The 24,076-nt window shown below is 37.9% G+C and overlaps 1 protein-coding gene across 3 annotated transcripts in view; it reads left to right on the top strand.

The window, feature by feature from the left end:
• Nucleotides 1-24,076, top strand: part of UXS1 (UDP-glucuronate decarboxylase 1) — a 66,950-nt gene that overhangs the window by 10,626 nt on the left and 32,248 nt on the right. For all 3 annotated transcript variants that reach the window (XM_075711442.1, XM_075711438.1, XM_075711448.1), the window contains exons 2-6: nucleotides 3,906-3,933; nucleotides 6,689-6,737; nucleotides 8,259-8,302; nucleotides 12,307-12,367; nucleotides 17,249-17,429. In XM_075711442.1, the coding sequence (XP_075567557.1) occupies nucleotides 3,906-3,933; nucleotides 6,689-6,737; nucleotides 8,259-8,302; nucleotides 12,307-12,367; nucleotides 17,249-17,429 (363 nt within the window). The remainder of the gene's footprint in view (nucleotides 1-3,905; nucleotides 3,934-6,688; nucleotides 6,738-8,258; nucleotides 8,303-12,306; nucleotides 12,368-17,248; nucleotides 17,430-24,076) is intronic.

Here is a 24,076-nt window from a genome sequence, read left to right as displayed (position 1 = left end):
CGTAAGGCTGTGCTTGCCAAGTAGTTACAGCTTTATCTCTCAGCGGCTGGAGGGGAAAAAAAAAAAAAAGAAAAACAAAAAACAAACCAAACAAAAAGAGGATGGGGTTTCCTGAAAACCGTGAGTGATTAATGTTTAGTTGGCAAAATGTAAATACCTCTTTAACAACAATGCTGTGATTAAGGCTTTAAGAAATAAATCTCTCTTCTAAAAGTACAGCTTTTTATCACTTCATCCAAGGCATGTCATCCTTCTTGTCTGGAAGCTGTCACTTTAAAGTGTAATGTCTGTGGGAGTGATTAATGCCTCTGATGTATTTTTAATCTTCATGGTACTTGCAATTAATCCTTGCAAAAATGCTGCAATAAAAATGATTGTTCTCATTATTCTGCACATGGGATGTGGAAGGGAAAAAACATCCCAGAACAGATAGAGTCAAAATAGGACTACACCTTTTTCCTACAGGCCATTAAACCAGGCTTTCATGTGTCTCGGAACAATCCAGATATTCTGATCTCTTCCCTAATGGCAGCTTATTACCTTAATCAGTCGTCGGGTGAGGTTTACAAATAGTCTTTGAGAGATTAACCAGAACCTCCATTTCTTCTCTCTTGTAGGTGAGCATCTTAATTGTTTGGTTACAAGTCATGCTTCTGTCTGTTTAGTCCAATTAATCATGAATTTTTCCCTTGCGCAAGGTTTCAGTAGATGGCAGGAACAATCTCTGTCCATGAATGTTCTTTAATTGGATGAATAGGAAGTTCTTCATAGAGTATGTAATGTGTGTGGCTGTGGGGGGTGAGGGTGTTAAATCTCTAAGGTTTGAGAATTGGCATAGGACTATTATCCTGGATGAATACCTCTAGGCTTGAAATATTTGGCTTTGGAGTTGGAATTTTTTTTAATTTTTTTTTTTTTAAGACTACCTTTTACAGTGAGGTGCTCAGTTATGTTAGTATTTGCTCACGTTGGGTCCATTAGGAGTCTGATGCTTTTGAAAACTGTGTAGTGCCTGATTCATGACCTTGCTGGTATGGAAACTTTTTTTTTAACTAGCCATGTGTCTGCAGCTTTTGGTGCCTGAACTTGGGGCCTGTCAAGGGATTTTACAGTGCCTGTGAGGGTTTTCGTCTTAGATTTAGGCTTGTAATTCTGCATCATTCTGCTTGGGATTTGGGCCCGCTTGCCTTAATGTTTCCACCATTCTTGCCCCAATGTCAAACTGGCCTTGGCATAACCTTTAGGACAAGGAAGTGACAAGTCAAGGAAATCCCCTGTAAGCCATAGTCATACTGCTGGTTCTGCAGCTGTGTAAGCAACAATATATAAACAGTATATAAACAGTTGTGATGTGCATTTAGAAACAAAACCAACAAAACCTTAATTCCGCTGTAGTGCAAAAACCTCACCTCCGATCCCTTTAACCTTGACGTAAGCTGTACGTGAACATGCAGTAGCCAAAGAGATCCTCCTTAGAATTGTGCATTCAGAATCCATTGAGAGGGCAGTGTGTTCAAGCAAGTTTCTGCAGCACATCTCTGCGTGTGAGAGAGACTTCAGGGTTCTTCAAATCCCTCTATATGTTATTTCCAATGTGGTTCATTTTGGACTTTCATTCTTTTTTGCAATGGTACAAAAATACGCTTCCTAGTAGTTTAATGGAAGGTCATTTACTCCTGCAGAACTGGGATATCAAGCGTAGTGTTTCTGGAAGCACATGAATGCCTTTCTGAGCTCCCCTTCCCTGCTGTGGACACTAGGCACACACAATTAACATGTTTTCTTTAGGAAGCCAGTTTCTTTAATGCAATGTAGCTACACTGTCTTTGCAACAAAACTGGCAGGGTGGTATTTGTGGTGCAGCTGGCAACTCATTTTTTCATCAATTCTTGCTTCACCAACTAAGCCCAGATGTTTCCTGCCACTGTGTAAACAATACGTTGTGTTATTTGTGTGGGTTTCTGTAGCCCAGAAAAATAACTGATTGTAAGTATAGCTGAGTAATGTATAACCTGAGCATTCTGTATCTGTAGTTGGCAGATGGTCATCATTCACTGGGGGGGGGGGGGAGGGGAGGGGAGAGTTTTTCCATTAATGTTATCATAAATAACTCTAAAATCCTAGCCACAGGGTAAATAACTTGAATTCAACTTAGTGCTCAACACTGTATCCCTTTTCCCCCCAGAGAATTTACTTTATCTAATTAACATAAAATCCACAGTGTTTTTTAAATTCAGTTGGATTTTATTGATCATCTCTTGTAATATAAAGCTTCCTTGTCTTTTCCCCAGAAGATGACAGAGGTTTTGTGATACCACCACAGACATCACAGTGCCCTCCTACAGTTTGTTTGATAGTCTGTCATGGATTCATTTGAGTTACTCTGTGAATTACTCAGCAGCACTCAGTAGTTAAAAACAGTTCAGTAGCTTTGCCATCCCCTAAAGGGTGGAACAGCGACTGCATTACTGCATCCTCACTCCTGTCTTTCCCTCTCCTCTTTCCTGGGTACGTTTCCATTCTTCTCTTGCCTGGAAGGTGCCTGTGACTGTAGCAGTGTTTTTTGTTTTCTTGTTTCTGTAACACCTCGTTGTCTGCTGGAGATCAATAAGTAATAATCATGAAAATGTACATGCAAAGCCTGAATCTAGGCAAAGTAGTTCATTAACTGCTACTTGAGACCTGAAGTGCAGCTTACTGAGGACACTTCAGAATCTTTCTGTAAGTATGTTAATACTGCATATAGGCTGCTTCTCCTTCTTAAGACCCAGTGTAATTTGGATTCTTAGGTTCAGCCTTGTCTTTTAAACAGCAATTGCGGAATGATTTTCTGGAGATATTCTGGGTATGTTTCCTGTGTTGCTTAGTGTTGCAGAGTCCCTTACGTAACTGTTCCGTATTAACCTTGTTTGTCTTGACGATCTGAAGTTGTCAACTCTGTAGTGTAGCCTCATTTATGGCTTCTCATTTTTTCACTTTAATCTGCATTCTGTGTCCTAGTTGAGAGTTGAAAGGAAAAGCAGTGTCCTGATAGTCTTTGTGTAATCACTTAAACCCTGAACAATTTCAGAAGATTGTTTTTTTTTCTAATAGAAAATAAATTGGGCAGATGAATCTTTTTGTGAACACCAGCTGATACGTTTGCTGTGCTATTTTATACTGTGGTTTGTCTTCCTTAAAACTTTTTTCCATATTGAGAGTGTAATAAATGATCTTTGTTTGCTTAGCGAGGCATTTGGTTACATTGCTTAGGTATCTTTTGTGTCTGCATCACAATGTGTACATATTTAGAGAGAGAATTCACATGCGCACAAGCACTTGCTACCTTTAATGCAGGACTGTTGTGGCACCTCTTTGGACTGGTTCAGCTATTGTCTGTAGTGCCAGTCTTCTTACTCTTGTCAGTCTGCTGTTTCCAGTTCATGTGGTTCAGGTCTACAGGACTACTTTCTTGCTCTTGCCATTTTTTTCAGTATCCCTAAAAACAGGTCCAGAGCTCTGGTTTGTTTAATCTGTGTGCAGTGTCACATTATAATTCAGAGAATTCTTGTACATTTTGTTTATGTAATGTAGTGTGGGGATAATGAGCAGATAAGTATATCTGCTAATTTACTGGTCAGATAAGTCTAGGTGTGCACTGGAGTATTCTAGTCCTTTTTTATTGAATTACTGTGTTTTCCTACTTTTTTTTTATGGTCTCATGTAATTTCATCAGTATTCCTCCCATGCTCTTAGCTGTGTTTTAGTCAGTTGCTGTATGTATACATATCACGTATGTAACTTATTTAGATAATTTGTGATTAACATACTTAATACTGTTTTAAATTCCTTCTGATGATAACAGGAAAAAATTACCTCGTACTGTTATATGACACTGTAATATTCTCTCTTTTCTTATTTTCCAGCTGTATGGGGAAACTTTGTCAATATGAGGTAATGTATATAATTTTTGTATTGAATATCGTTATCTGAAATAAAATTAACTTACCTTTCACATCAATATGTATCACTGTATATCAAGTAGAGAGACAATAGAACAGCAACTCACACTGTTATTTGGATGGTTGCTAAGCAGCTGATACCATTTTTTAAATACAAGGTGTTCAGTCTCAAAAAAGGTTGTATGTCTGCTGCAAATCTCGCCCAGGATCTTACTCTCACTTCAGCATCTGCCTTTCTTTACACAAATTCATCTTCTGATTTTGGAGATGTTTACAGGCACATTGGTTGGCCTGGGCACATAGGCTTGGATTCTGCTTTTCCTCAGCACAGATCTGACCATATCTCAGTGACAATACAGGCTTAAACATTGAAGAGCAGCAGATCCTCCTGAAGGTTTTTCCTCCTTCACAGTTAATTGGGAGAGAATCTGATGGTTTAACTGCTGAAAAGCCAAAAAGTCCTGCACTGTCCCTCAGAATTTTTGCCCTGAGAAATAGGAAGGCATAGCATACGCATGCAAAACATGCAGATTTTCACAGTGTTTCTGCTTGCATGTGAGAGTTTGTGCTCTGGGAAAATTCACCTGGAAGACACAACTGAAGAAAGTGGTGAAAAGAATATGGGGACAGTCTGTTCCCTACAACAAAGTCTTTGTGCATAGAGGACAAAATATTTCACCACGTTGTTTTGCTAGTAAAGGTTTTGGTACTCTGTTGCCATGCTTAGCAGCACAGAGTAAAGAAAGTTTGAGGCAAAGTAAGAAAATTAATGAATTTTCTGTGGGCTCTGATTCACCCAGGATGGCTTACCCTGGGATCTGTTCCTGTCCCAGGCTGTCCATTTTACTTCTCTTGGAGTTTCCTATCCTTGCTAAAAGGTGTTCAGCTGTTAGGCAAACAGCTGCTGAGCTGCTGCAGCTTGCAGACGGGGGTATCATTTAGATTACCATGTTATCGTGACCAGCAAACTGTGGCAGCTTAGCAGCTGTTACATGAGCAGCTGAGCATTTCCAAAGGAAGGACAAGAACCTCAGAGAGGGGTTTGAGGAGGGCAAGTGGGCGTGGGATCCAGTGTGTTCATTCCCTGATAAGCTGTCCTTACAAATTCTACCATTATCTGCACCTGACTTCTTATTTGAGGTGCCCATTATAGAGCTATTGAGGGGGAAAACTTTATTTCTGAAGGTCTCATGTTGGTCTTCAGCCAGTAAGATTGTCTTTGTTAGGAGGAAGAGCTCATTAAAAACTAAACTGCAGTGCCAGTCCTTAAGTTCTGGGATTTGTGAATAAACAATAGTAGGAACCATTTTTGAGGGAACCTTTGTATATTCAGAGAGGTTTGCCAAATTTTCCTTGCTCATTTATTAGAAAGGAAAGGCTATGTATTCCACAGATTGTTTGCATAGCTTTTTGTAGATTTCTGTTATTTGGGAAAACATTTGAAAAATTCACAAGAATTGCTTAATATTGCTTCCTTATAGTAAATTCATACTATGTTAACTGGAGGTTTTTTATTTGCCACTGTTACAATAAATAACAATTTGTTTTGAAAAGATGTTTCAGGGTCTGTGTGTTTTAGTCTAGGAGTTTACTGCATTCTTTACTGTTGTGACAAAACGAATCTGGTCAATAAAATTCTTGCATCAGTAATAGACTGAACTGACTTTTTAGTAAGAGTTTTACAGAGGGATATGAAGGGAATCATTGCTCTAACTACTAACAGTATAGCATATATATATCTGCTTAACAAAGGATCTTCTGTTTCCCTAGGTGTAATGACTTCAGGTCCCAAATAAAGGAGCTCTGTTTTATTTCAAAGAACTCCATTTTATGTTGGATACCCATGAATCCTCTAGTATGCAAAAACTTAGTATGTAAGATAAATTCCCCTTTCAGAAGGTTTAATTGGAAAAAAAAAAAGAATTATGCAAATGTAAGGAAAATCTCATAGACTAGATGGAAGAGGTAAAATTTAAAAATACATATTCTACACTTGTAGAAGTTTACTCAAAGAATGAACACCACTAATTTGGATACTTTACACAATTAGATGCTAAATAAGACCACACAGGTTTGGGCAAGACACCAACTTCCTAAACAGTACTCCGTTCTCACAAGTTACCTTGACATCCTTCAGTGTATAAGCTTGGCTTCATTTCAAACAAGTAGCATTTGTGTGCTAAGTCAGTATTGCCCATCAGATGGTCACTTAAGACAAGTTTTGCTATGGGGTATTTTCCTTGTTTTTGTAAAAGTTCAAAGTCAAAGCTAGACACATTTGCCTTTCTGTCTTTTTAATTGAAATTGCAGTTACAGTTGCGGCATTAAGGGAAAATGTTTTGTTAGCATACTTGTAGCATACAGTAAACAGAGACCCTCAAAAACACATCTTAAGCATTTGCATAGTAAAGCTACACTGAAAAAAACATATCTGCTGATCCTACCTTAGTGCGGTGATTAGACGCTTTTCTACAATGAAGTTAATTTTCTCTGTAAAATGAATGTCATCTTTATTGTTATTACTTTTTCCTGTGGGCTTGGTTCAGTTTCTGCCAAACTTGATGACAAGACTAGCTGGTTTCAGTGGGAATTGGACCACCTGCTTCATTGGCTCTGAGTATGTCTTTGAAATAATACTAACTTGGGACGCTTTGAAGATACTGTTTTAACAGGAAAAGCATAATGCAAGTGCAGTGGAGCAACTATTGCTTAGGTACGGATTATGTTTTTTCTTTTCTTGCCAACAGGTCTCTTCAAGAAAATGGGGATCAGAAGGTGGAAAGTAAAATAGAGGAGGTTAGTTTGCTAGTAGTAGTCTGTTTTGTTTTGAGGACTCCCATTTCACTCATTTTGTGTTGAAAGGGTGTATTTAGTTCTCTCTCACTAGTCTCCATTCCACTGAAACCATTCAAAGTGTTGAATTTGTGTCTACATAAGTTTTTTGAACCTTTCTTCACTCTAGTGGAGTTTTTAACATAGATCTGTGACTCATATGTTTATTTTTTTCTCTAAACCTTATTTGAAAGTATTAGCTCTGCTGTCTCATTTGCTGCAGAGACTGTGGTAGAGTCCTCCTGAGAACTGGTTTTTTGCTACTGAATGAAGGATATACGCAAATTCTTTCCTCTGTCACCCTTACAAAATGTTAAGTATATATAAGTTTCATTAGAAATTTGAAGCCTCCCAAAAATGCTTTACTTTGTTCTTAACTAGTGAACAAAGATAGTGATGTTTGTGGTCAAGAATGGTGTGCAGTACCAATGCTTTAAGCACAAGTCCTCACAATTTCTGGAGCAGACATTGCTATTGAACACACCGGTGGTTCTGAACTTCTGTACCAATACCTCTGAATTTCCATTTCAGCCTCAGTTTGTTGTGAAATACTAAGAATGTGTGCAACAGATCTTTCTCCAGATGTTTTTTAACTTCCGGTCTAATAACAATAAAACAAAAAAATTTAACAGATCCAAAAGTCTTTCAGGTCAATACCGCGTACTCCTTGTGTGGGTGTCTGTGACTGTACTAGTGTAGTCTGGTCTGCCTGGTGTCTTGTGTTCTAACAGGTTTATATAGCAATCGTTCCTCTGGACACAGTGAGAAGCCCACTGAAATTGCTTAAAATCAATGGAAAGATTGTGTTCTTAGTTTGTCTTTTGCATTCCTCTTTTTGTTTATTTTTTTAAGTCCTCATAAACATCGCAACAAGCATTCTGAACTATTTTTCTAACAAATTTCCTTTTAATATTTTTTAAAAGCCTGATATACCCTCGAATCATGAGGTAAAACGTGTGTTAGTTTTTTAAACACGATGTTTCTTTAAATTCACATACCATGTTCTGAGAGAATTATAGCCTTTGCACTGGAGCTAACGCCTCTGTGTCTGTGTACTCTTCAGTATGTGTATCTGCTGTCCACTTAAATAGGTGAGGTTTTACTGACTGTTCTATTGTGCTGTTGCTTAATATAGACTGCCTTTGACAACCTCAGACAAGTCACTTCTGACTTCACTTTGCCAAATAGGAATCATAACATTGGATATTCTTATAAACAAGGCTATGGTACTTGAGGTGTCTTGTTTTCAGTGGTAAGCTAAAGGATTTCACACTGTACTGGGTGATTTTATTTTTGGTGAAAAAGTTTCAAGGATTTTTTGACATAAAGGATGCTTTAAGATGCAAGTTTCTTTGAGTGTCTTCAGTGAAGCTCTTCATAGGAGACTGTCATGATTTTTGCTCTAAAGTTACTTCCTACGTGCATGTTTTGTGTTGTGAATCTTGTTCTGTTCTTCAAAGATTAAATATTATTCCTTTATTTTAGGCTGTTGCTCCTCTAAGGGAGAAAATCAAAGATCTAGAGAAAAGGTACGTCTTTTTTGCTAAATTTGGGAAGCAGTTAAAAAGCACAGTTTCTGTTCAGCAGCGGTCAATTCTGTAGTTGTAGGCTTGAGATAAATGTTTTGTGTATACCCTCAGTACCTTTAGATTTTTATCATATCTAAGTGAGGATGGGGCCTGGAATCCTGGAAGACATTAATACTTAAGGTATTCAGGTTGATTAATCCCACTAAAGCGAACTGGGAGTGCTGGATTTTTGTAAACTTCAAATCCTGTGGAGGTATTTGCTGTTTTGAGTCCAGCTGGTGAACGGATTACCGTGGTTTAGTAAGTTCAACTCAGGTGTGTGCTAAACCATACTGGTTTCAACTTCAAGAGATTGAAAATATGTTTTACCTTACATTTCCCACACTTGTGATCAGTTACCATGGTTCAATTAACACACAGTGATTTGCTTGTGAATCTTAGTCCGTGCATGTACCTTGGATGAGCTCAACTGATTCGCTTCTCTCAGGATTTGTAAGGGAATGTGGTATCTTGGATTGAACTAGATGATGCAATTGAGGAAGAGCAGACAAGCTTTTTGATGAGCTGCAGATATTAAATATGTGCTGTAGTTCCACAAGCACCCTAAATTGAGATAGTTGTTTAAAAAAAAAAAAAAATCCAAGCCTGATCCATTTCCCCCTGGCTGCTTGTCACCACTCTGTAACATCATTGCCTCACTTTTATGCCAGCGAACCGCCTGAGCGCTGATAGTAAGCTGGATGGGGAAACCAGGGATTTTAGTCTCAATTTGCAAGTAACTTCCTTGCTGCCCAGCCTGGTTGCATCTCTGTCAGATGAGTTCTCCCATCTGAGTGCCTTCATGGGCAGATGCTTTTCATCACAAAATAAGGTCTGGAATATGGGTGGGAATTGTCAGCTCTGACAAGAACAGTGCTGCTTTTGACAGTGATACTGCTTCACAGGCGGTTCTCTTGATGTCCCAGGCAAACAGCTAGCTGAGAGTGCTGCATTACAAAGGACCAAGTCCAGACTTACCCAAGCGCTACCAGTAAGCTTGGATGGTTATGTATAGCATATTAGTGTTTGTGTGCTGTTCCTCTGGAGAGGGGGCCAGAACCCCATTGCTCTTGGCCAGAGGTATGCTTGACAGCCACGGTGTTTTGAGTTTTGTCTTGCCAGTGAGCAGTTGCCCCTCCTCCTCCTCCTCCTCCCACCCCTCCTGAGGAAGAGAGAGAGGAAAAAAAAAAGTTGTCAGTTCTGTTTTTTTACAATTGATTTGAAAGATTCAGTGACCTGCCACATGCAATTTATTTCAGTGAGAGTACTGATTGTTCATCTCAATATAAGTGTGAACTCCATGGATTGAACTAGGCGATATATTGGCAACATGAAACAAAGTGCAGGTTGTGTCACCTGTAGTAGTTGCATGTAATACTACCGTACCAATTATAACGGTCAAATTACAGGGTAAAGATTCATGTTCAGATGAGATTTTTGATGTTTTGCCTCTGTTTAATTGACTTATTTAATCTTTATTGATAGCCCAGTATATCTTCAGTTTCAGTTGTTGGTAATTCAGGTATTTCTGCTGTTCACAGAGGACCTTTGTGGGAGGATTTCCTGATCGGCTCTTTTTTAATAATCATATTTTTCCAAATGAGCAATGAGTTGTTGGGTGGAGCCATTAAGTTAAAACTTCTCCCAGGAACCATCTAAGTGCTCTTTTCTTTTTGAGTAGTGTTTGCAGTGTATTGCTGAGTCTTGTTTCAAATGTCTAGCAATGAGGAGAAAGAATCAAAATATATTTTTTTTACCTCTGTATGAGCTGATCTGGGAATTACACTTTCATAAAACGTGGGCTTGTGGGCTCTTATGGCCCATATCAAAATGTGGGTTCTTATTGTTGTTGGGTTTTTCAAATATTGTAGCCATTTACCTCTGCTGGTTCAACTGCATGTGAGTTGTTGTGATTAATAATTTTTGAATTTTATATCTACGTAAACTGACAGTAAATAACTACTCACTGTCAGATGCCTGAAGGCTGATCCTGCTTGCAAAGCTTACCCTCTAGTGTCAATGGGTTTTTTACCTCATAAGCTGATAAGACCTGAAAGCAAGCCATCATCATGCTTTTGGGAAGTAGGAAAGACAAGAATTCCTTAATGCTAGTCTCATGACAAGAGATTGTTTAAATGAAGCTAAAGTTGGAAGGTTTTTATTACTAATTTGCACAGCAAAAGCATTGCTGTGTAGTCATCAAAGCAAGCATTAGGTCAAGATAAACTCAACGTTGTTGCCAAAAGATGAATATTCAGCTGGGTCTGTTCCAGACTCCTGCTCACTGCCTCTAAGCTAGTACTACTGTAATGGAAGGAGCAAAAATGGTTGGGAGGTCCCTTTGGCAGCAGTATTACTCCATGCTGGATAAATGTCACCTTAAAATTGTGGTCTTAAAAATGGAGGAGACTGACTCTTACCTTGCATCAAGTTATTTTGGTGCTTCACTTTTTTTTTAAACTCAGTAAGCCTCTTGTTATTGGCAGATTTGCCTTTCTGTCACAGGAAGGCTGTGTTTTACATGTCTGCATTATACTTATGCACTGCTGTTTCTCATTGCTTCCCAGCTTAAATCAAAGAAATAGGTTTACTGTTAGTGACCCCTGTGGTGATATAAGGCAAGTGTAGGTAGCTTCTTATTTCAGTCTTCCTGTATGGATAACATTGGAAGATTCCGCTGCGGTATTTCCCCTATCCAGGAAACTGAAAATGGCTTTCACTCTGGGATGAAAAGTTGATGCAAGTACAGATGCACCTGTGCTTTGCCTCTGAAGAATTCCTGTTGAGCCAGTACTGCAGGTTAGAAATAGAGGAGGTGCTTCAAGATAAGAGGTGTAGGGTCAGTTCAGTCAGAGTGTATTTGTGAGTAGATGAAAATGTAATATCAGTGTGAAGTCTTGGCATATATACCTCCTGTGTGCTATGTCGAATTGCACTCTAGCATGTGGACTTACTGGAGGAGAAGAGTAACCATGGTTTTATTTCTGTCCAGTGTCACACTGATACTTAGTTAAGAAAAATCTGAGCTATGAAAATATTGCCAAGACTACAATGCTAATTACTGAAATAAATAAATAAAATAAAATTCACACCTTCCTTTGGAGGAGTTTGTTGCTGTATGCAGAATGCATGCCAGTGGGGAGAGAAAGAAGTGTCCATGTCCATGAAATCGTCTGAGGTTCTGAGCACCAATTTTAAGCATGAGAGAGCACCTAAGATTTGTATAATTTTATTTTAGGATGTTTTAGTTTTGATTAAGTTCCTGTAAAGAAGAAGGTGGAAAAAAATTAAAGTGAAGGTAGCTTGAAGACCATCAAAATAATGGCAGTCTAGCTATTTCTGAGAAGAAAACTAGGATTAGCTTTCATACTGAATAAGCTCTCTGGTAAAAATTGTTGAAGTATCTTAAGAGTTTCTGCAACATTCTGATTGTAAACTTTACATTGATTACTGTCAAACTTCAAGGAGACTTAAAACTTTCTATTGTAAACATCACATTGAAACTTTAAGGAAAAATGTTTGAAGTCAATGCGGTAAGTCAAAACAACTTGCTTTCTTTTCCAGAATTTTTAAGAAGGTTGTTTGCTTTTTAAAACTTTAAAAAAAAAAAAAAGTCCAATCACTGCTCATGTTTTATTCCCTTGTGATGTCATGCCTGGCACCAGTTCTGCTCTCAAAAGATAGAAGTCAAGTGATTCATTCTAGAAAATCAGTTAAGCAGAAATTTTAAAAACACTTTTTGCAGATCAATCTTGATATTTCTCACAGTGCTTCTACAAAGCATAGGCATTTTCTCACGTTGGCCCAGATTCTTCTTTAGAAAAAAGGACTAAACATACCCGGAGCAGAATTTTAAGAATGGGAGGTTGTCAAAGTAGTTTTTCATATTTCAAAGACAGATATGTGAAAGAAGAAGCAAGGTTGAAACTTACAGTTTTTCTTCTTTGTTTTGCAATGTTCTGTAGTTTCACCCAGAAATACCCACCGGTGAAATTTTTATCAGAAAAGGATCGTAAAAGAATCTTGGTAAGTTGGTATTTACTCAGGAGTTGGTTTTGGGAAATGAAAAAAAAAAAAAATCTGTGGAATATAATCAGTTTTGTAGGATTAATTAAAGACATGAGCAGGAATTAAGTAGGAATTAAGCAGGAAGTTAAGTTACCTTGTGTATCATATGTGCTGCACAGGCTTTAGAGTAGTACTTCACTTACTCTGTGTTGATGTTCTCAAACTCAGCATATGAGTAATACAGTTGGGCTCTGGTTTGGAGGTTTGACTTGCCAATTAAGCTACTGTTCTCTGCTTGTAACATCTCAGGACTGCGTTGCCAAAGGGTCTTTCATCTTGTGCTCCCAGATGGCTTAAACTTGCAGAGACTGGGAAACTTCTCAGGCATATCTTGACAGAAGGCTTGTGTGTGACTGAATTGGACAAAATCTAGTCATAAGGCTAGAAAAGTAGGTGCTTTGCAGCACTGTTAAGGACCAATTAATTAGACTGAGGGAATGTTCATCTCTCTGTTATCATGTGAGTTGCTTCTCATATTTTGAAGCATCACAACTGGTTTAGGGTGGAAGAGGAAGGCAGGTTAAGTCAGGACAAGTAGGTGTGCAAGGCATTCTTAAATTCAGCAAACTGTGCTGCAACATTAGATTTCCAGTTTTGTCTACAAACACTTTTGAAGTTAGCTGTGTCCTAATTTTTTTCTTGTTTCTGTCTGTCCTGGGGAAAAAAATTGTCCCCACATTTTGAAGAGGCAGAGAAAGTATAGCTACTTAAGATGTGTAAATATAGAAGTATGAATTTCTGCCTCTGTAGTAGAGAGCAGTTTCTGGGACAAATCCCTGCTAAAGTGCCTAACTTACCTAATGTTCTCCTTTGCCTCTTCACAATTTTGAAGAAAAACACTGAAAAGATGCCATTAAAGCATTAAAAACAATATTTGGTTTTGTTAGCCAATAGTCTTCGCTGCTATTGCAAAAATTCATAAAGAATAAGTGTTATCAGATTAGTTTAGTTCTTCAGTGTTGTTCTGTCATTTTTATGACAGTCTGAAGGAGATAGACCTGTAGGCTCCCTGTTCCCTTGTTGAATGTGGAAGGTACACTGAGGAAAATATCAAAGAGAGGCTTAATTCTGAAAATTCCTAAATTGTGTACTCATGTGTCCAAGTTTAATAAAGTTACTTTAATGCCATGGTTTTTGTGTAAGCAAGAAGGTACTTTCAAGAAGAGTATTCATGCAAGCTGTTAGTAGGCTACGGAGCTCCTAATGTTAACCTTTAAACTTTGCCTCCTAAAGATACTGGATATTTTGATGAAGTCTGCTGCTTCAACAGTGATGGCAAGTAGTTGAAATAAGAGTGTTTTCTGGTGACCTGAAGGTGAATAGCTTTTTGGTGTCTGCATATTTTGTAGAGTTTGAATTACTACAGAGAAAGCTGGCCAAAAGGATCATTGAGTTGTTCAGTCATTTCTTCTCTGTTGTGGCTGGGGAGTAGTTCAGTGGGGACTCAGATGGGCTTTCACAAGCCTGCTGCCCACATGGGTAGTTTTGTTCTGTTAGAATATCGCTGTCATAATCCTACAGGAAAAATGTTCTTTTGAGTAGCTGAAGTCAGCTTATTGAGGACTCATGTAGACCTTGTGTGACACGTGGAAGTTTCTCAGGAATAATTGGCAAGCCAAGTGAACTTTGGTAGATTATTTGCTTCATATTTTGTTGATGCTGCATCTTTTCCTGGAATCCATTCTAAACTCTGATTTTTCTCTGAATGCAGTCTACACAGCACTGACCTGATCAGACAACAGTTCTAGCAGTTATGTTTTTATTATATTGCATCTATTTGGAGATGATTGCTAGTAGGGGTGGTATTTCAGCTGAGAGTGGATACTGTGGCACTTTCATTCAAAAGAGCTCAAGTCTTTGTCCTGTTGTGCATGATTTATCTACTTGCTCAGTTCTCTGAAGTGACTAGGCCACAGGCTTTCTTATGCAAGAGAAGGAATTCTGTTAGTATTATGGATGATAGTGTTGACATTGGTTCAACCTGTTGTGTGGGTTTTTTCCAAAGTGAATGTGGTAGACCAATTAAAGCATAAAATTTAAAAAAAAAAAAAAAAAGTAATTCCCTTATGGGTCATTAGATGTTTTGAATCTGACTTCAGACAGCAGAAATGAATCCGTGTAGCAAATAGACAAACTTTTAAGTGCCTCTAGGGGGGAAATTATCAGTAATATTTGTGCCTTTTAGTAGATGCTGAAGTTGCCAAGCATATTGGCACTACTAAGTAATTAAGTATTTTTATTAATGATGTCTTATTAAAGAATGCCTATTTAAGCCCCAGGTGCTGGTGCTTCAGTTCTGATATGGAAATGATTCACATACAGTATATGATTTTGTAGATTAATATGTCATTGTGATTTGCAGGAAGTCATATTTAGAAATGGAGTACATTGACCTTGCTTTTATGAGTGATTACAGGAAGGTTATACAGAGAGCTTCAGCGATAAATAATCTTTTCTTTTTTTTAACGTATCCTCAAGTAATGATAAAAAAAATTAATTTATGCAGTTGTTTACTTTTCCAGGGGAAATTCAGCTCCTTTTCCAAGTAGTTCTTTATCTAACACCTACAGAAGTGATATGTTAATAAAGCTAACATAGATTTAACATAAAAACTACTTAAAGATTTAAGGTAATTGGAAACTTCTTTCCAGACAAAATTGGTTTGTGCTTCTGCTTCCCCGCTCCTTTTTTTTTTTTCTTGCATATAGTGTAGAAGAATGCTCTAAGCAGCGCTTGGTTTGGTTTATGTTTTTTTCCAAAAGGGAGATGGGGAAGAAGACACCTTCTTTTACTGCACCAAAGACATATTGCGAGCATTACGTTTGTCTTCTCTGGAATCCTGGAAATAGAGGTAGTGGCAGGGGATTTCCTTGGGCCTCAGTTAAATGAATAGGTTCAGGTCATCTACAGAAGACTTTTGTCCTTGTCACCACAAAAAGGCAAAACCCTTGGAACATTCAGCAAGGCTGCAGCTCGCTTCCAAGCCAGGATAAGCTTACGGCAGTAGGTTTTCCATGCATATTATTTTTCCTTTGGTAAGTGGTGGCATCTGGCAAAGGGCTGTTCTCCCTCAGTTACTATACTCCTTCTTTCCTTGTTCACAGTATTCTGCCAGAAACCTGTTCTTCCCTTCCATCTTTTTGGGGATAGTGGGAGCCCTGAGATTATTTCTTTTTTTCAAAGAGGGCTTCTTCTAAATCCTCTTCACCCTTCAGGTTTGTCAAAGAACTAAATCACATATTGAATCAGCTGCAGGGAAGCCCTGATAAACCCAAAAGAATACTAGATAACTAAATGATTCTTTTAACTGTTACTTACAATGTATTTGACATGCTGATGGCCCTGAATTTTTAAGAAGAAAAACAAGTGTGAGAATACAAGTGGACATTCAGGTTTTTACAGAAGAGAACAGATGTAGTTATCTTTTCCTTTTCAGTTTTTGATAGCTTTCTATTTGCCTTTGTGTCTTTTTCTGTTTTTTTAAAACAAAAAAAAAAAAAAGAAGAAAATTTCTGCTAATCTGGCTTTTTTCAATAGTGGATGGGGAGGAAGTGGACAGGATAAACGTTTAGGCTTTGACTAGCCCAAAGGGAAATAACTTCAGGCATCTACATCCTTCTCCACATAGCACTTTGTCATTGTAGCACATCATTCATTCATTAGGTTCCTGCTTGACAGTTTCACCATGTCCTTTTGTTGTTTGGTTAGTTGTCACTGCAGCTGAAGAATGGAGATCAACAGCTGACTCACTTTCAAAATGTGAATTTGATCATGCAGACATATAGCTGATGCCACATGGGGCTTTTACAAATCCCTTCATTCTTTGAGAGTGGTGATCTGTCATGTCTTTGTGTGTTCTTGAAAACAGCTTATGAAGTGCAGAGAAAATAATTGCTTCCATAGATATGTCTGGTTGTGTCACACAACTTGCAGTTCTACCACTCACTGTGTTGACTGCTTCAATACTGAGTTAGTGATTCTTTTTCATAGAATCATAGAATGCTTTGGGTTGGTTGGTTTGTTTACTGTTAAAGACTGAGGTGCAGAAAGGGAAAAAATAAAGAACTTCCTTGCTGCTTCTACATCTGCAGTGGAACAAGAGTACGAGTTTTTAAGTATTTTATTTATGCTCATTTCTTTGCAGTAAAGCATCATAAAGTTCCAAGACAGGCAAATGCTAATGGTATGAGAGGCTGAAAACAGAATGATAGGATATGAGCTTATGGATGCATTAAAGCACAAAAGGAATAATTCTAGTTTTAGCAGATACTTCAAATGAGAGGTCTTCAAGGACTTGATTTTGTCTAAGAATATGCTTGCTTGCTTCCTTCTATGAAGGGTGAAAGAATTTGTAGTATTTACTTAGAACACCTAATATGTCTTCCATTTAAACCAGACAAAAGCTGGATTTGACATTTCTGTTACTATAAATCTTCCACAAAAATAACCTGGCATTCTGTCATCTCTTTTCCGAGAAATGAGAATTGAAGAGAATTCTCCTCTAACCTTTTTGGATCTTTTTAGGCTTTGCTGTTGCATAAAAGGGCACAATCCAATTTGAAGGAAAAAAGGGAAAAAGTCTAATCTGAAAAAGAGATTTTGTTGATATGAATGGTTAGCTGAACTTCTGGCTGACAGTGATGAAACATGTCAAGCATCTCTCTTGAAATTTTAAATGCTGTAAATATTGGATAAAAAAAATAAGCATGGAAATGGAGTTATTTCCCCTGGGGTAAGCAAAGATCTGAAAGCTACTGTTCTTCTGTCTTCATGTTTGTAGACTTTGTCTGGTGTTTCTGTAAAAAGAAAAAGAAATTTATACCAACTGTCCTAACGCAGATAACTGGAGGAGCAGGGTTTGTGGGTTCTCATCTTACTGACAAACTAATGATGGATGGCCATGAGGTTACAGTTGTGGACAACTTCTTTACGGGCAGGAAAAGAAATGTGGAGCACTGGATTGGTCATGAGAACTTCGAACTGATAAATCACGATGTCGTTGAGCCCCTGTACATTGAAGGTGAGTAGCCTCTGCTTCAGTATCTGCACTTTGTTGTGCTTTACCCTCGTAAGTATGTATGTCTGTAAAGAAATAAAATTTATCCACTGACTTCTGGATTGGTCTATCTAATACCTGTATTCTGTGTTTATTATTAGCCTAATTCCTTTGACCAGCATGGGGTGAGAGGTTCAGAGCGCTTTTGTCTTTGAAATTAGTTCTTCCTTTCTGAGTGGACAGGAGGAAACAAATCTTAAAAACTTCTTAATGTGGCTGATTTTGTGAGAAGGCAGGGTAACAATGGGTCAGCCTGTCAGTCCCATCCATTGTCCCATGTCCCTGTGCCTGCTCAGGCTTATGCACACAAAGTCTGATCTAGATATGTCATGAACTGAGAAGTTTCATTCAGGGCTGCAGTTACACTAGGCGACATACATCCTGCAACTGCATGTGGTCAGTTGAAAGGAGAATAAGCTCTTTCAAAGGGCAAGTCAGCTCACTTGCTTTAGTTGCCTTACGTGTCTTCTGTGGAAAAACATTGCTCCTACTTCAGGTACAAGCATTCCACAGCCTGTAGAATAGGAAAATGGCAGCACTGAATTTGCTGGGTTTTCAACAACAACTAAACCCTAAACAAAGAAAGAAACAAAAAAACATTCTGCTTTGAAAAAGTAGAAGTAACTCAACATCTAAACTATCATAAACCTCAAACTGTTATGCCAAATTGTAAGACAGCATTAACGTAGCCGTATTTGAGAGACCTATGCACTTATAGACTTCTTTGGGAGTATGTAAGTATATAGTAAATCAATGAAAATGTTACTCCAATTACACTGCAGTTCTGGTGGGTTTGCTCCATCCCTTTAAAACTTCGTAGCGATGTAATTGTTTCATTTTTTTAAGAAAAAAAAAAAAATTAATCTGAAGGTGTATTTTTTATTCTTGCTGAATTATAATGGATGGAATTTCATGAGGAAAATGTCTAGCAATTGCATCTCTTATATTTTTGCTTGTGACGAATTCCTGACAGCACTACTGAAACAGTCCTGCAAACACATGCTCCTCTGCTCTGACAATGCACTGGTTCAGTTACTGCCTGTTATTGTACTTCAAACTTCTGCTTCCACTGACAGGATAATGGGACTAGGATCTTATTAATTGACTCCAGGTGCTGGTAGCTTATACCTCAGCCAGTTCAGTTTGTCAGCTTTCCTAATCTTTCCTGTGTTACCTTCTTTCTGACTGATTACACTTGAGACCTTCTCAGAGAATTATCATCATTGCTAATACTGTTGCCCAGTTACTAGGCACTAATGAATGGGAATTCTGAGATCCTTCAGCTACCTCTCCCATGTTCTGTGTAATCAAGTCACCAACTCCCCATTTTGTACTGACAAAACATGTTATTCAGCAGGCAGTTTATTGAATGTCTTATCATCCTCCAAGAGCATAAATTAAAGCTGGCATGTCTAAATATTAAAATAAAATTAACTTCAATATACTGGTATAGGAACATGATAAAATTTCATTTCAGTGCAGAACTATATTCCAACATAGGAAAGGGTGGGGGAGATAAGGCAGTGATAGTTATTGTAACAGATTAACAAGTTGGTGTATGGATCAATACTTCTTTTCTTAGTCCCAGTTTCTCCTTTTTACTTGTAAATAGAAATTGGAATGACTGTGAAGTCATGACAAAAGAAGGTTCATATCTAAAGAATTCCTGTTTATTTGCTGTCCTGTGTAAACAAGGTCATATAAGGATGTTTGACACTTAAATTCCAGAGAGAGTAATCAGTACTTTATTTCTGATCTAGAAAAAACAATGTTTACACTTTTGATATGGAAAGTGAGTTTAGTCTCAAGATGTGTAGCTTTCACTAAATCTCTTGATGCATTTTTTTTTTTTGTGCGTAGACATCGCCACAAAGCTAACATCTGCCATGTCTGAGTCGTTATCTTTGATCCATGACATGAAGTAGCACTCAGCATTCTTGGATCTTGGTCTGGATTGGCCAGAAACAGTAATAAATCACCTAAACACACATTTTATTTCTCAGCCCTGTGATACCTATAGTGAACTGTAGTGCTGAATGACTTTCTCCTCCACTAGGATTTCCTTTGCTTTAGCATTTGGAGATGTCAGTAGAAAACTCACAAGAACATAGCTTTCACTTAGGCTTTCTCAAGCAGAAAAGCAAAGGTCTTGAATTCTTTAATGGAATGAAAGTAGTTTAGGAATCTTGAAAGACAGAAAATAGTTTAAAAAAAAAAAAGCCTGAAAAAATTTTCCAAACTTTGCATAATAGCTTTTTAATTGTAGTCAGGTTCTGTGTTTTTAAACTACGTGGGATTTTTAAACATATTTTTATTTCAGCCTAACCCTTATGTTGAGTTTTAATCCACTAATATATGGCAGGGGGGAGTGGTACAGGAAGACAGCCTTCTTTTTTGAAGGGTGTTGTATAAAGAAAAGAATCTTTTTATTACTCTTTTCTGTATTATTGGCAAAAAAGTATAGAAATCCACCTTTGCTTATTTTCTGCCTCTCATTCTCTACATTCTTTAAGATTATAAGCACCCTAAGGTGGTTACTTGAGACCACTGTGGCTCATGTTCCTGCAAACCTTAGTGTAAAGGCACACAGATATTAGTTGGAGAAATAATGAGAATGAATGCTTGATCTGGTGTTACTGTGATCTACCCCACTTCATGGGTATAGATAGAATTGCGTTAGAAACTACCAAATGAAACTTGACTGTGTTTGCACAAAAAAAAAAAGGTTACTATTTTAAAATGCTTTTAAGCCACTGAAGTCTGTATTTCTGCTGTGAATTGTTATATCTGAATATGGGGGGGAGGACACACCAACAAAAAAAACCCCAAAAACCTACCCCCCAGAAAAAAAAACCCAAACCATACACCCCACCAAAACCTCAAAAAATGATACACACAAAAACATAAGCAAATTTCAAGGTGATAGCATAAGATGGCAGTCATACCACAAACTGGACTCATAAAAAGCAAGTAATACTTCTCAGTTTTCTGAGGTCTGGTTATCAACTGCCATTAGGTACACAGACCTTCTTGTTCACAGTAGCTATAGCGGTTGAATAAAATTGGAAGAAAATGTCAGACAGGTATGCACAGCTTCTGTCCTTCTCCCACTGGTGTTTCTTCTTCCTACCTCTTCAGCAATCTTTGGAAGCCTTAAAACAATCTTTTATAAGGTGATATATGCACATTCCCTTTACCCCCAGCCGTCTCTTGGATCTAAAAGATGTCCTCCTCAGCTGAACTGTTTCACAGTTCACATGAACACATTTAGGGCTTTGGTTTCTTTTTGGTTGTTTGTAGGGGTTGGTTGGTTTGGTTTTGCCACTCCTTTTACAAATTTGAAACAAAAACAGGCCTGAAAATGCCACAGATTTCCAGTGCTTTATGAACAGTGACCCAGTTGATCTGATTTAATTTCCCTTATCACAAATGCACAATATGTTTTGAGTGCTTTATCATTATATCAAAAAGTAATACAGCCTAAAGATCCTCTTCCCTTGGAAAGATGTTCACAGTAGTCCTCAAGGGTTATGCCTTTTAGAGATTTTTCTTTTTCTTTCCAACTTAATTAGATTGTACTGCCTACTTCGGTTTTGAACCGTAAGAGCACAGTTGCAGAGTAGGAATTTTGCTGATGGCTTCCAGTGCTTTACTGCCTAAACAGGAGCTCTTGGTAAAATACTCGTACAATACTTCTAAAATTGCAGTCTGTGGCAGCTGAAGGTGAAATAGATTTTTTTTTTTTTTTTTTTTTTTTTTTTGTCAGGGTAGTGAAGAGTAGTTCCATTCTGATGCTCAAAGACAGACTTTTAAAACAAATGCAAGTACACTGCCTAACTAATGTAATATAAAGTAAGTCCGAAGAAAAGAGTTTGTAAGTGGTAGGTAAGGAAGAACTATTTCACCACTTGCTTCCTGAGATGAACTGAAATAATCGATGTAAAGATCAGCTAAATAAAGCTGATTTTTTAGTTTGGTTTGGTTTTGTTTTTAAATTATTCTTGATAACAGCAGTCTGGTTTCTGGCAAAACATTTCATAAATGTGGGCTCTGTTTTCAGTGACTGGGTTTTATATTGGGCTATTCTGACCTTCATTGAAGAGCTTTCAAAATGATAGAATAAAAACACATTTTGCAAGTTGAGAAAAGTGCTGTAAGCATGTGACATACATAGTGACAAGGAGATTTGCTTTCAGAGTTTTCAGAAGGTCTGAATTTGTTAGTATCATGCACATAGGTATATAAAATAACATTCTTTATAGAACTTTAATAGATCATTGGTTTGACTGGGACTAAAAATGCTTTTATTCTTAAGGACTTTGCTGGCTGGCAGGTCTGAGTTGGCCTTAAGGCTAAAACCAACAGTCTCACAAAATTGGCCAAAAGAATAGGCTGTAGCCTTCTTGTGAATAACAGCCCTCCAGAAGTCAAGACGATAACATTTTCCTAAACCCTGGTCTGAAGTATCCCAGAATTGTTCCATCTCCAAGTCATTTCACAGGTAACTTAAGGCATATAGAAATACAGCTTCTAGTTTTTTTTATGTCAGTGCCTTCAAAACATTGGGTTGTGTGGTTTGGTTTTTTTTTTTCTTCAGTACTTCCATCCGAGATTTTTCTCCTCCTAGTCTCCATTCCATCTGCCAGATACTTAATACATTCAACTTTATGGTTTTAAATTGGACAATTATGGAAAGTCATGACAAGGCAGAAGATAACATCTGCTACTTAATTTTGTCCAGAGCCAAGTGCAGTGGTGCCTGGGTCTCTGGTGAAGCTCTCCAGAACTGCTCCAGTACAAGCAATATGTTCAACCTTTATAAAGTTATTCTAGTTTGCCTTAAGTTACAGGCAACATTTTTAACATTAGGAAAATAATTTGTATTCGTAGTCCTTTTTAGTTCAGTGTAATAGAAATGTCTCGCTTCACTGTGTCAGCTTCTCTGGCTTGACCTGCAGTAATGGAGTTGGCATAGCTGTTCTTTACAAGAAAAGTCTATATGTTTAAGCTGTAGACACTTGTTTGTGCGCTTCTGATCAAAGCTTTTCTGCTTCGTACTTCCTGACTAGCAAGTACAGTGATGGATGCAGGTGCTTAGTGGAGTTAGTGACCCATTTAGTCCTTTCTAGTACCATGGCACACATTGAAGGCAGAAATTGAAGATGAAGGTCATTCCTTCATAGGAAGGAATGTCATTCCCTGTCATAGGAAAGGTGGTAGATTGTACCCTTGCTATTCACTTTGGAAGCACGCAGAACACATGCAGTGATACGGCTGGAAAATAAATGATATGAAGGAAGGTAGTTTTATTGCAATATTTTGTAAAAGTGAGTGGTTATATTGATCCTTCTTGTTTAGCATTAAGGAAGATGCAAGACTGAATGTTTGTGTCTGGATTTAGGTATTACAGAGTGCATGTATACAAAATTGTAGGGGTTTTTTGAGCTTGTCACATAGAAAAGGGCACAACTGACAAACTTTTGTTGCTGTTGACCTTGCAATATGTTACTAAGACTTTATTTATGTTGATTGTAGATTTCTATATTTGTCACTGGGCAGCTGATGGCTTGAATGTTTATGCCAGCTTCTATGTGTGTGCTATTTTGAAATGGGTTTAATTTTTTGCTTTTTTTCAGCAAAATTGTAACATGCAAAATTTGTTTAATGTTTCTTTTTTTTATCACTAGCGTGCCAACCTGTGCTTGGTAAACTGCTTCTTGCTGCTTTGTGCACAGTGGCATACAGAGTTCTAGCCCCTGATGAGATACAAAATACAAAACTTGCAGAATTTTATTGTTATTGTTTGTTCTTCTTTTATGGGCCTTACCTATCTACGTAAAGCTTTGCACAACCTTTTACACAGTCATTTTCAATTAATTGCACTATGGCTTAATTGCAAAGCTAGCTCAAGGCTTCCTAGCAAGCACAGTTAAATGTGATAAAACTTTCTTTCTTTACCTCATACAAAAGGAAGAGGTGTGGAGGTCAATTGCAAGACACATTTATTCCTATCCTTCAGTAGATGCTGTCCCAGTCACCCAAACAGTTAATCCTCTGGGATGGCTTTCCGCAGTTCTGGCTTGAGGAGAGTTTAAGTTGCCTGTGGTATTAAATAACTGCCAGCTTTGTGCTAGAGCACACGAGGTTGTCAGCCAAGCTATGTAGATGGCTTTGGCATGTGTGGCTGGCCTGCTGAAATTCTGGGACAAAAAAGTGTGTGCTTTTTAGACCTGACGGTTAAAAGAGAGGTGGAAGGAGAAATAATTGTACTTGTCTCAACATCCTCAGCTTGATGTCTCAAATGTGACCAGTTTGGGGAAGAAACTTGCCTTTGCACCTTTATGAGATGTCCAACACTCTCTAAATGTTTTGGAAAAAGAGCAATGTTTTGAATTGGTCTAAAGCTCAATATTCTAAAGATTCCTTCCTAGGCAAGGGGGAAAGGTGCTGGAGCTGTCTGGCTGCCTGTCCCTTTGATCTAGAAGATGGCCATCTGACACTTGGCGAATGTCCCATCTTCCATCCACCTGCTAGTTCTGCTCTTGCTGAACCATTTCATCACAGGGGTCTGTTTTTGCCTTTGTGCATATGGGAGGAAGTATGTTGAGGCA

This window comes from Pelecanus crispus, chromosome 1, assembly GCF_030463565.1.
Source record: "Pelecanus crispus isolate bPelCri1 chromosome 1, bPelCri1.pri, whole genome shotgun sequence".
NCBI classification, from domain to species: Eukaryota; Metazoa; Chordata; class Aves; order Pelecaniformes; family Pelecanidae; genus Pelecanus; species Pelecanus crispus.
The sequence above is the reverse complement of the archived record's forward strand: the minus strand, read 5'-3'. Positions and strand labels throughout refer to the sequence as shown.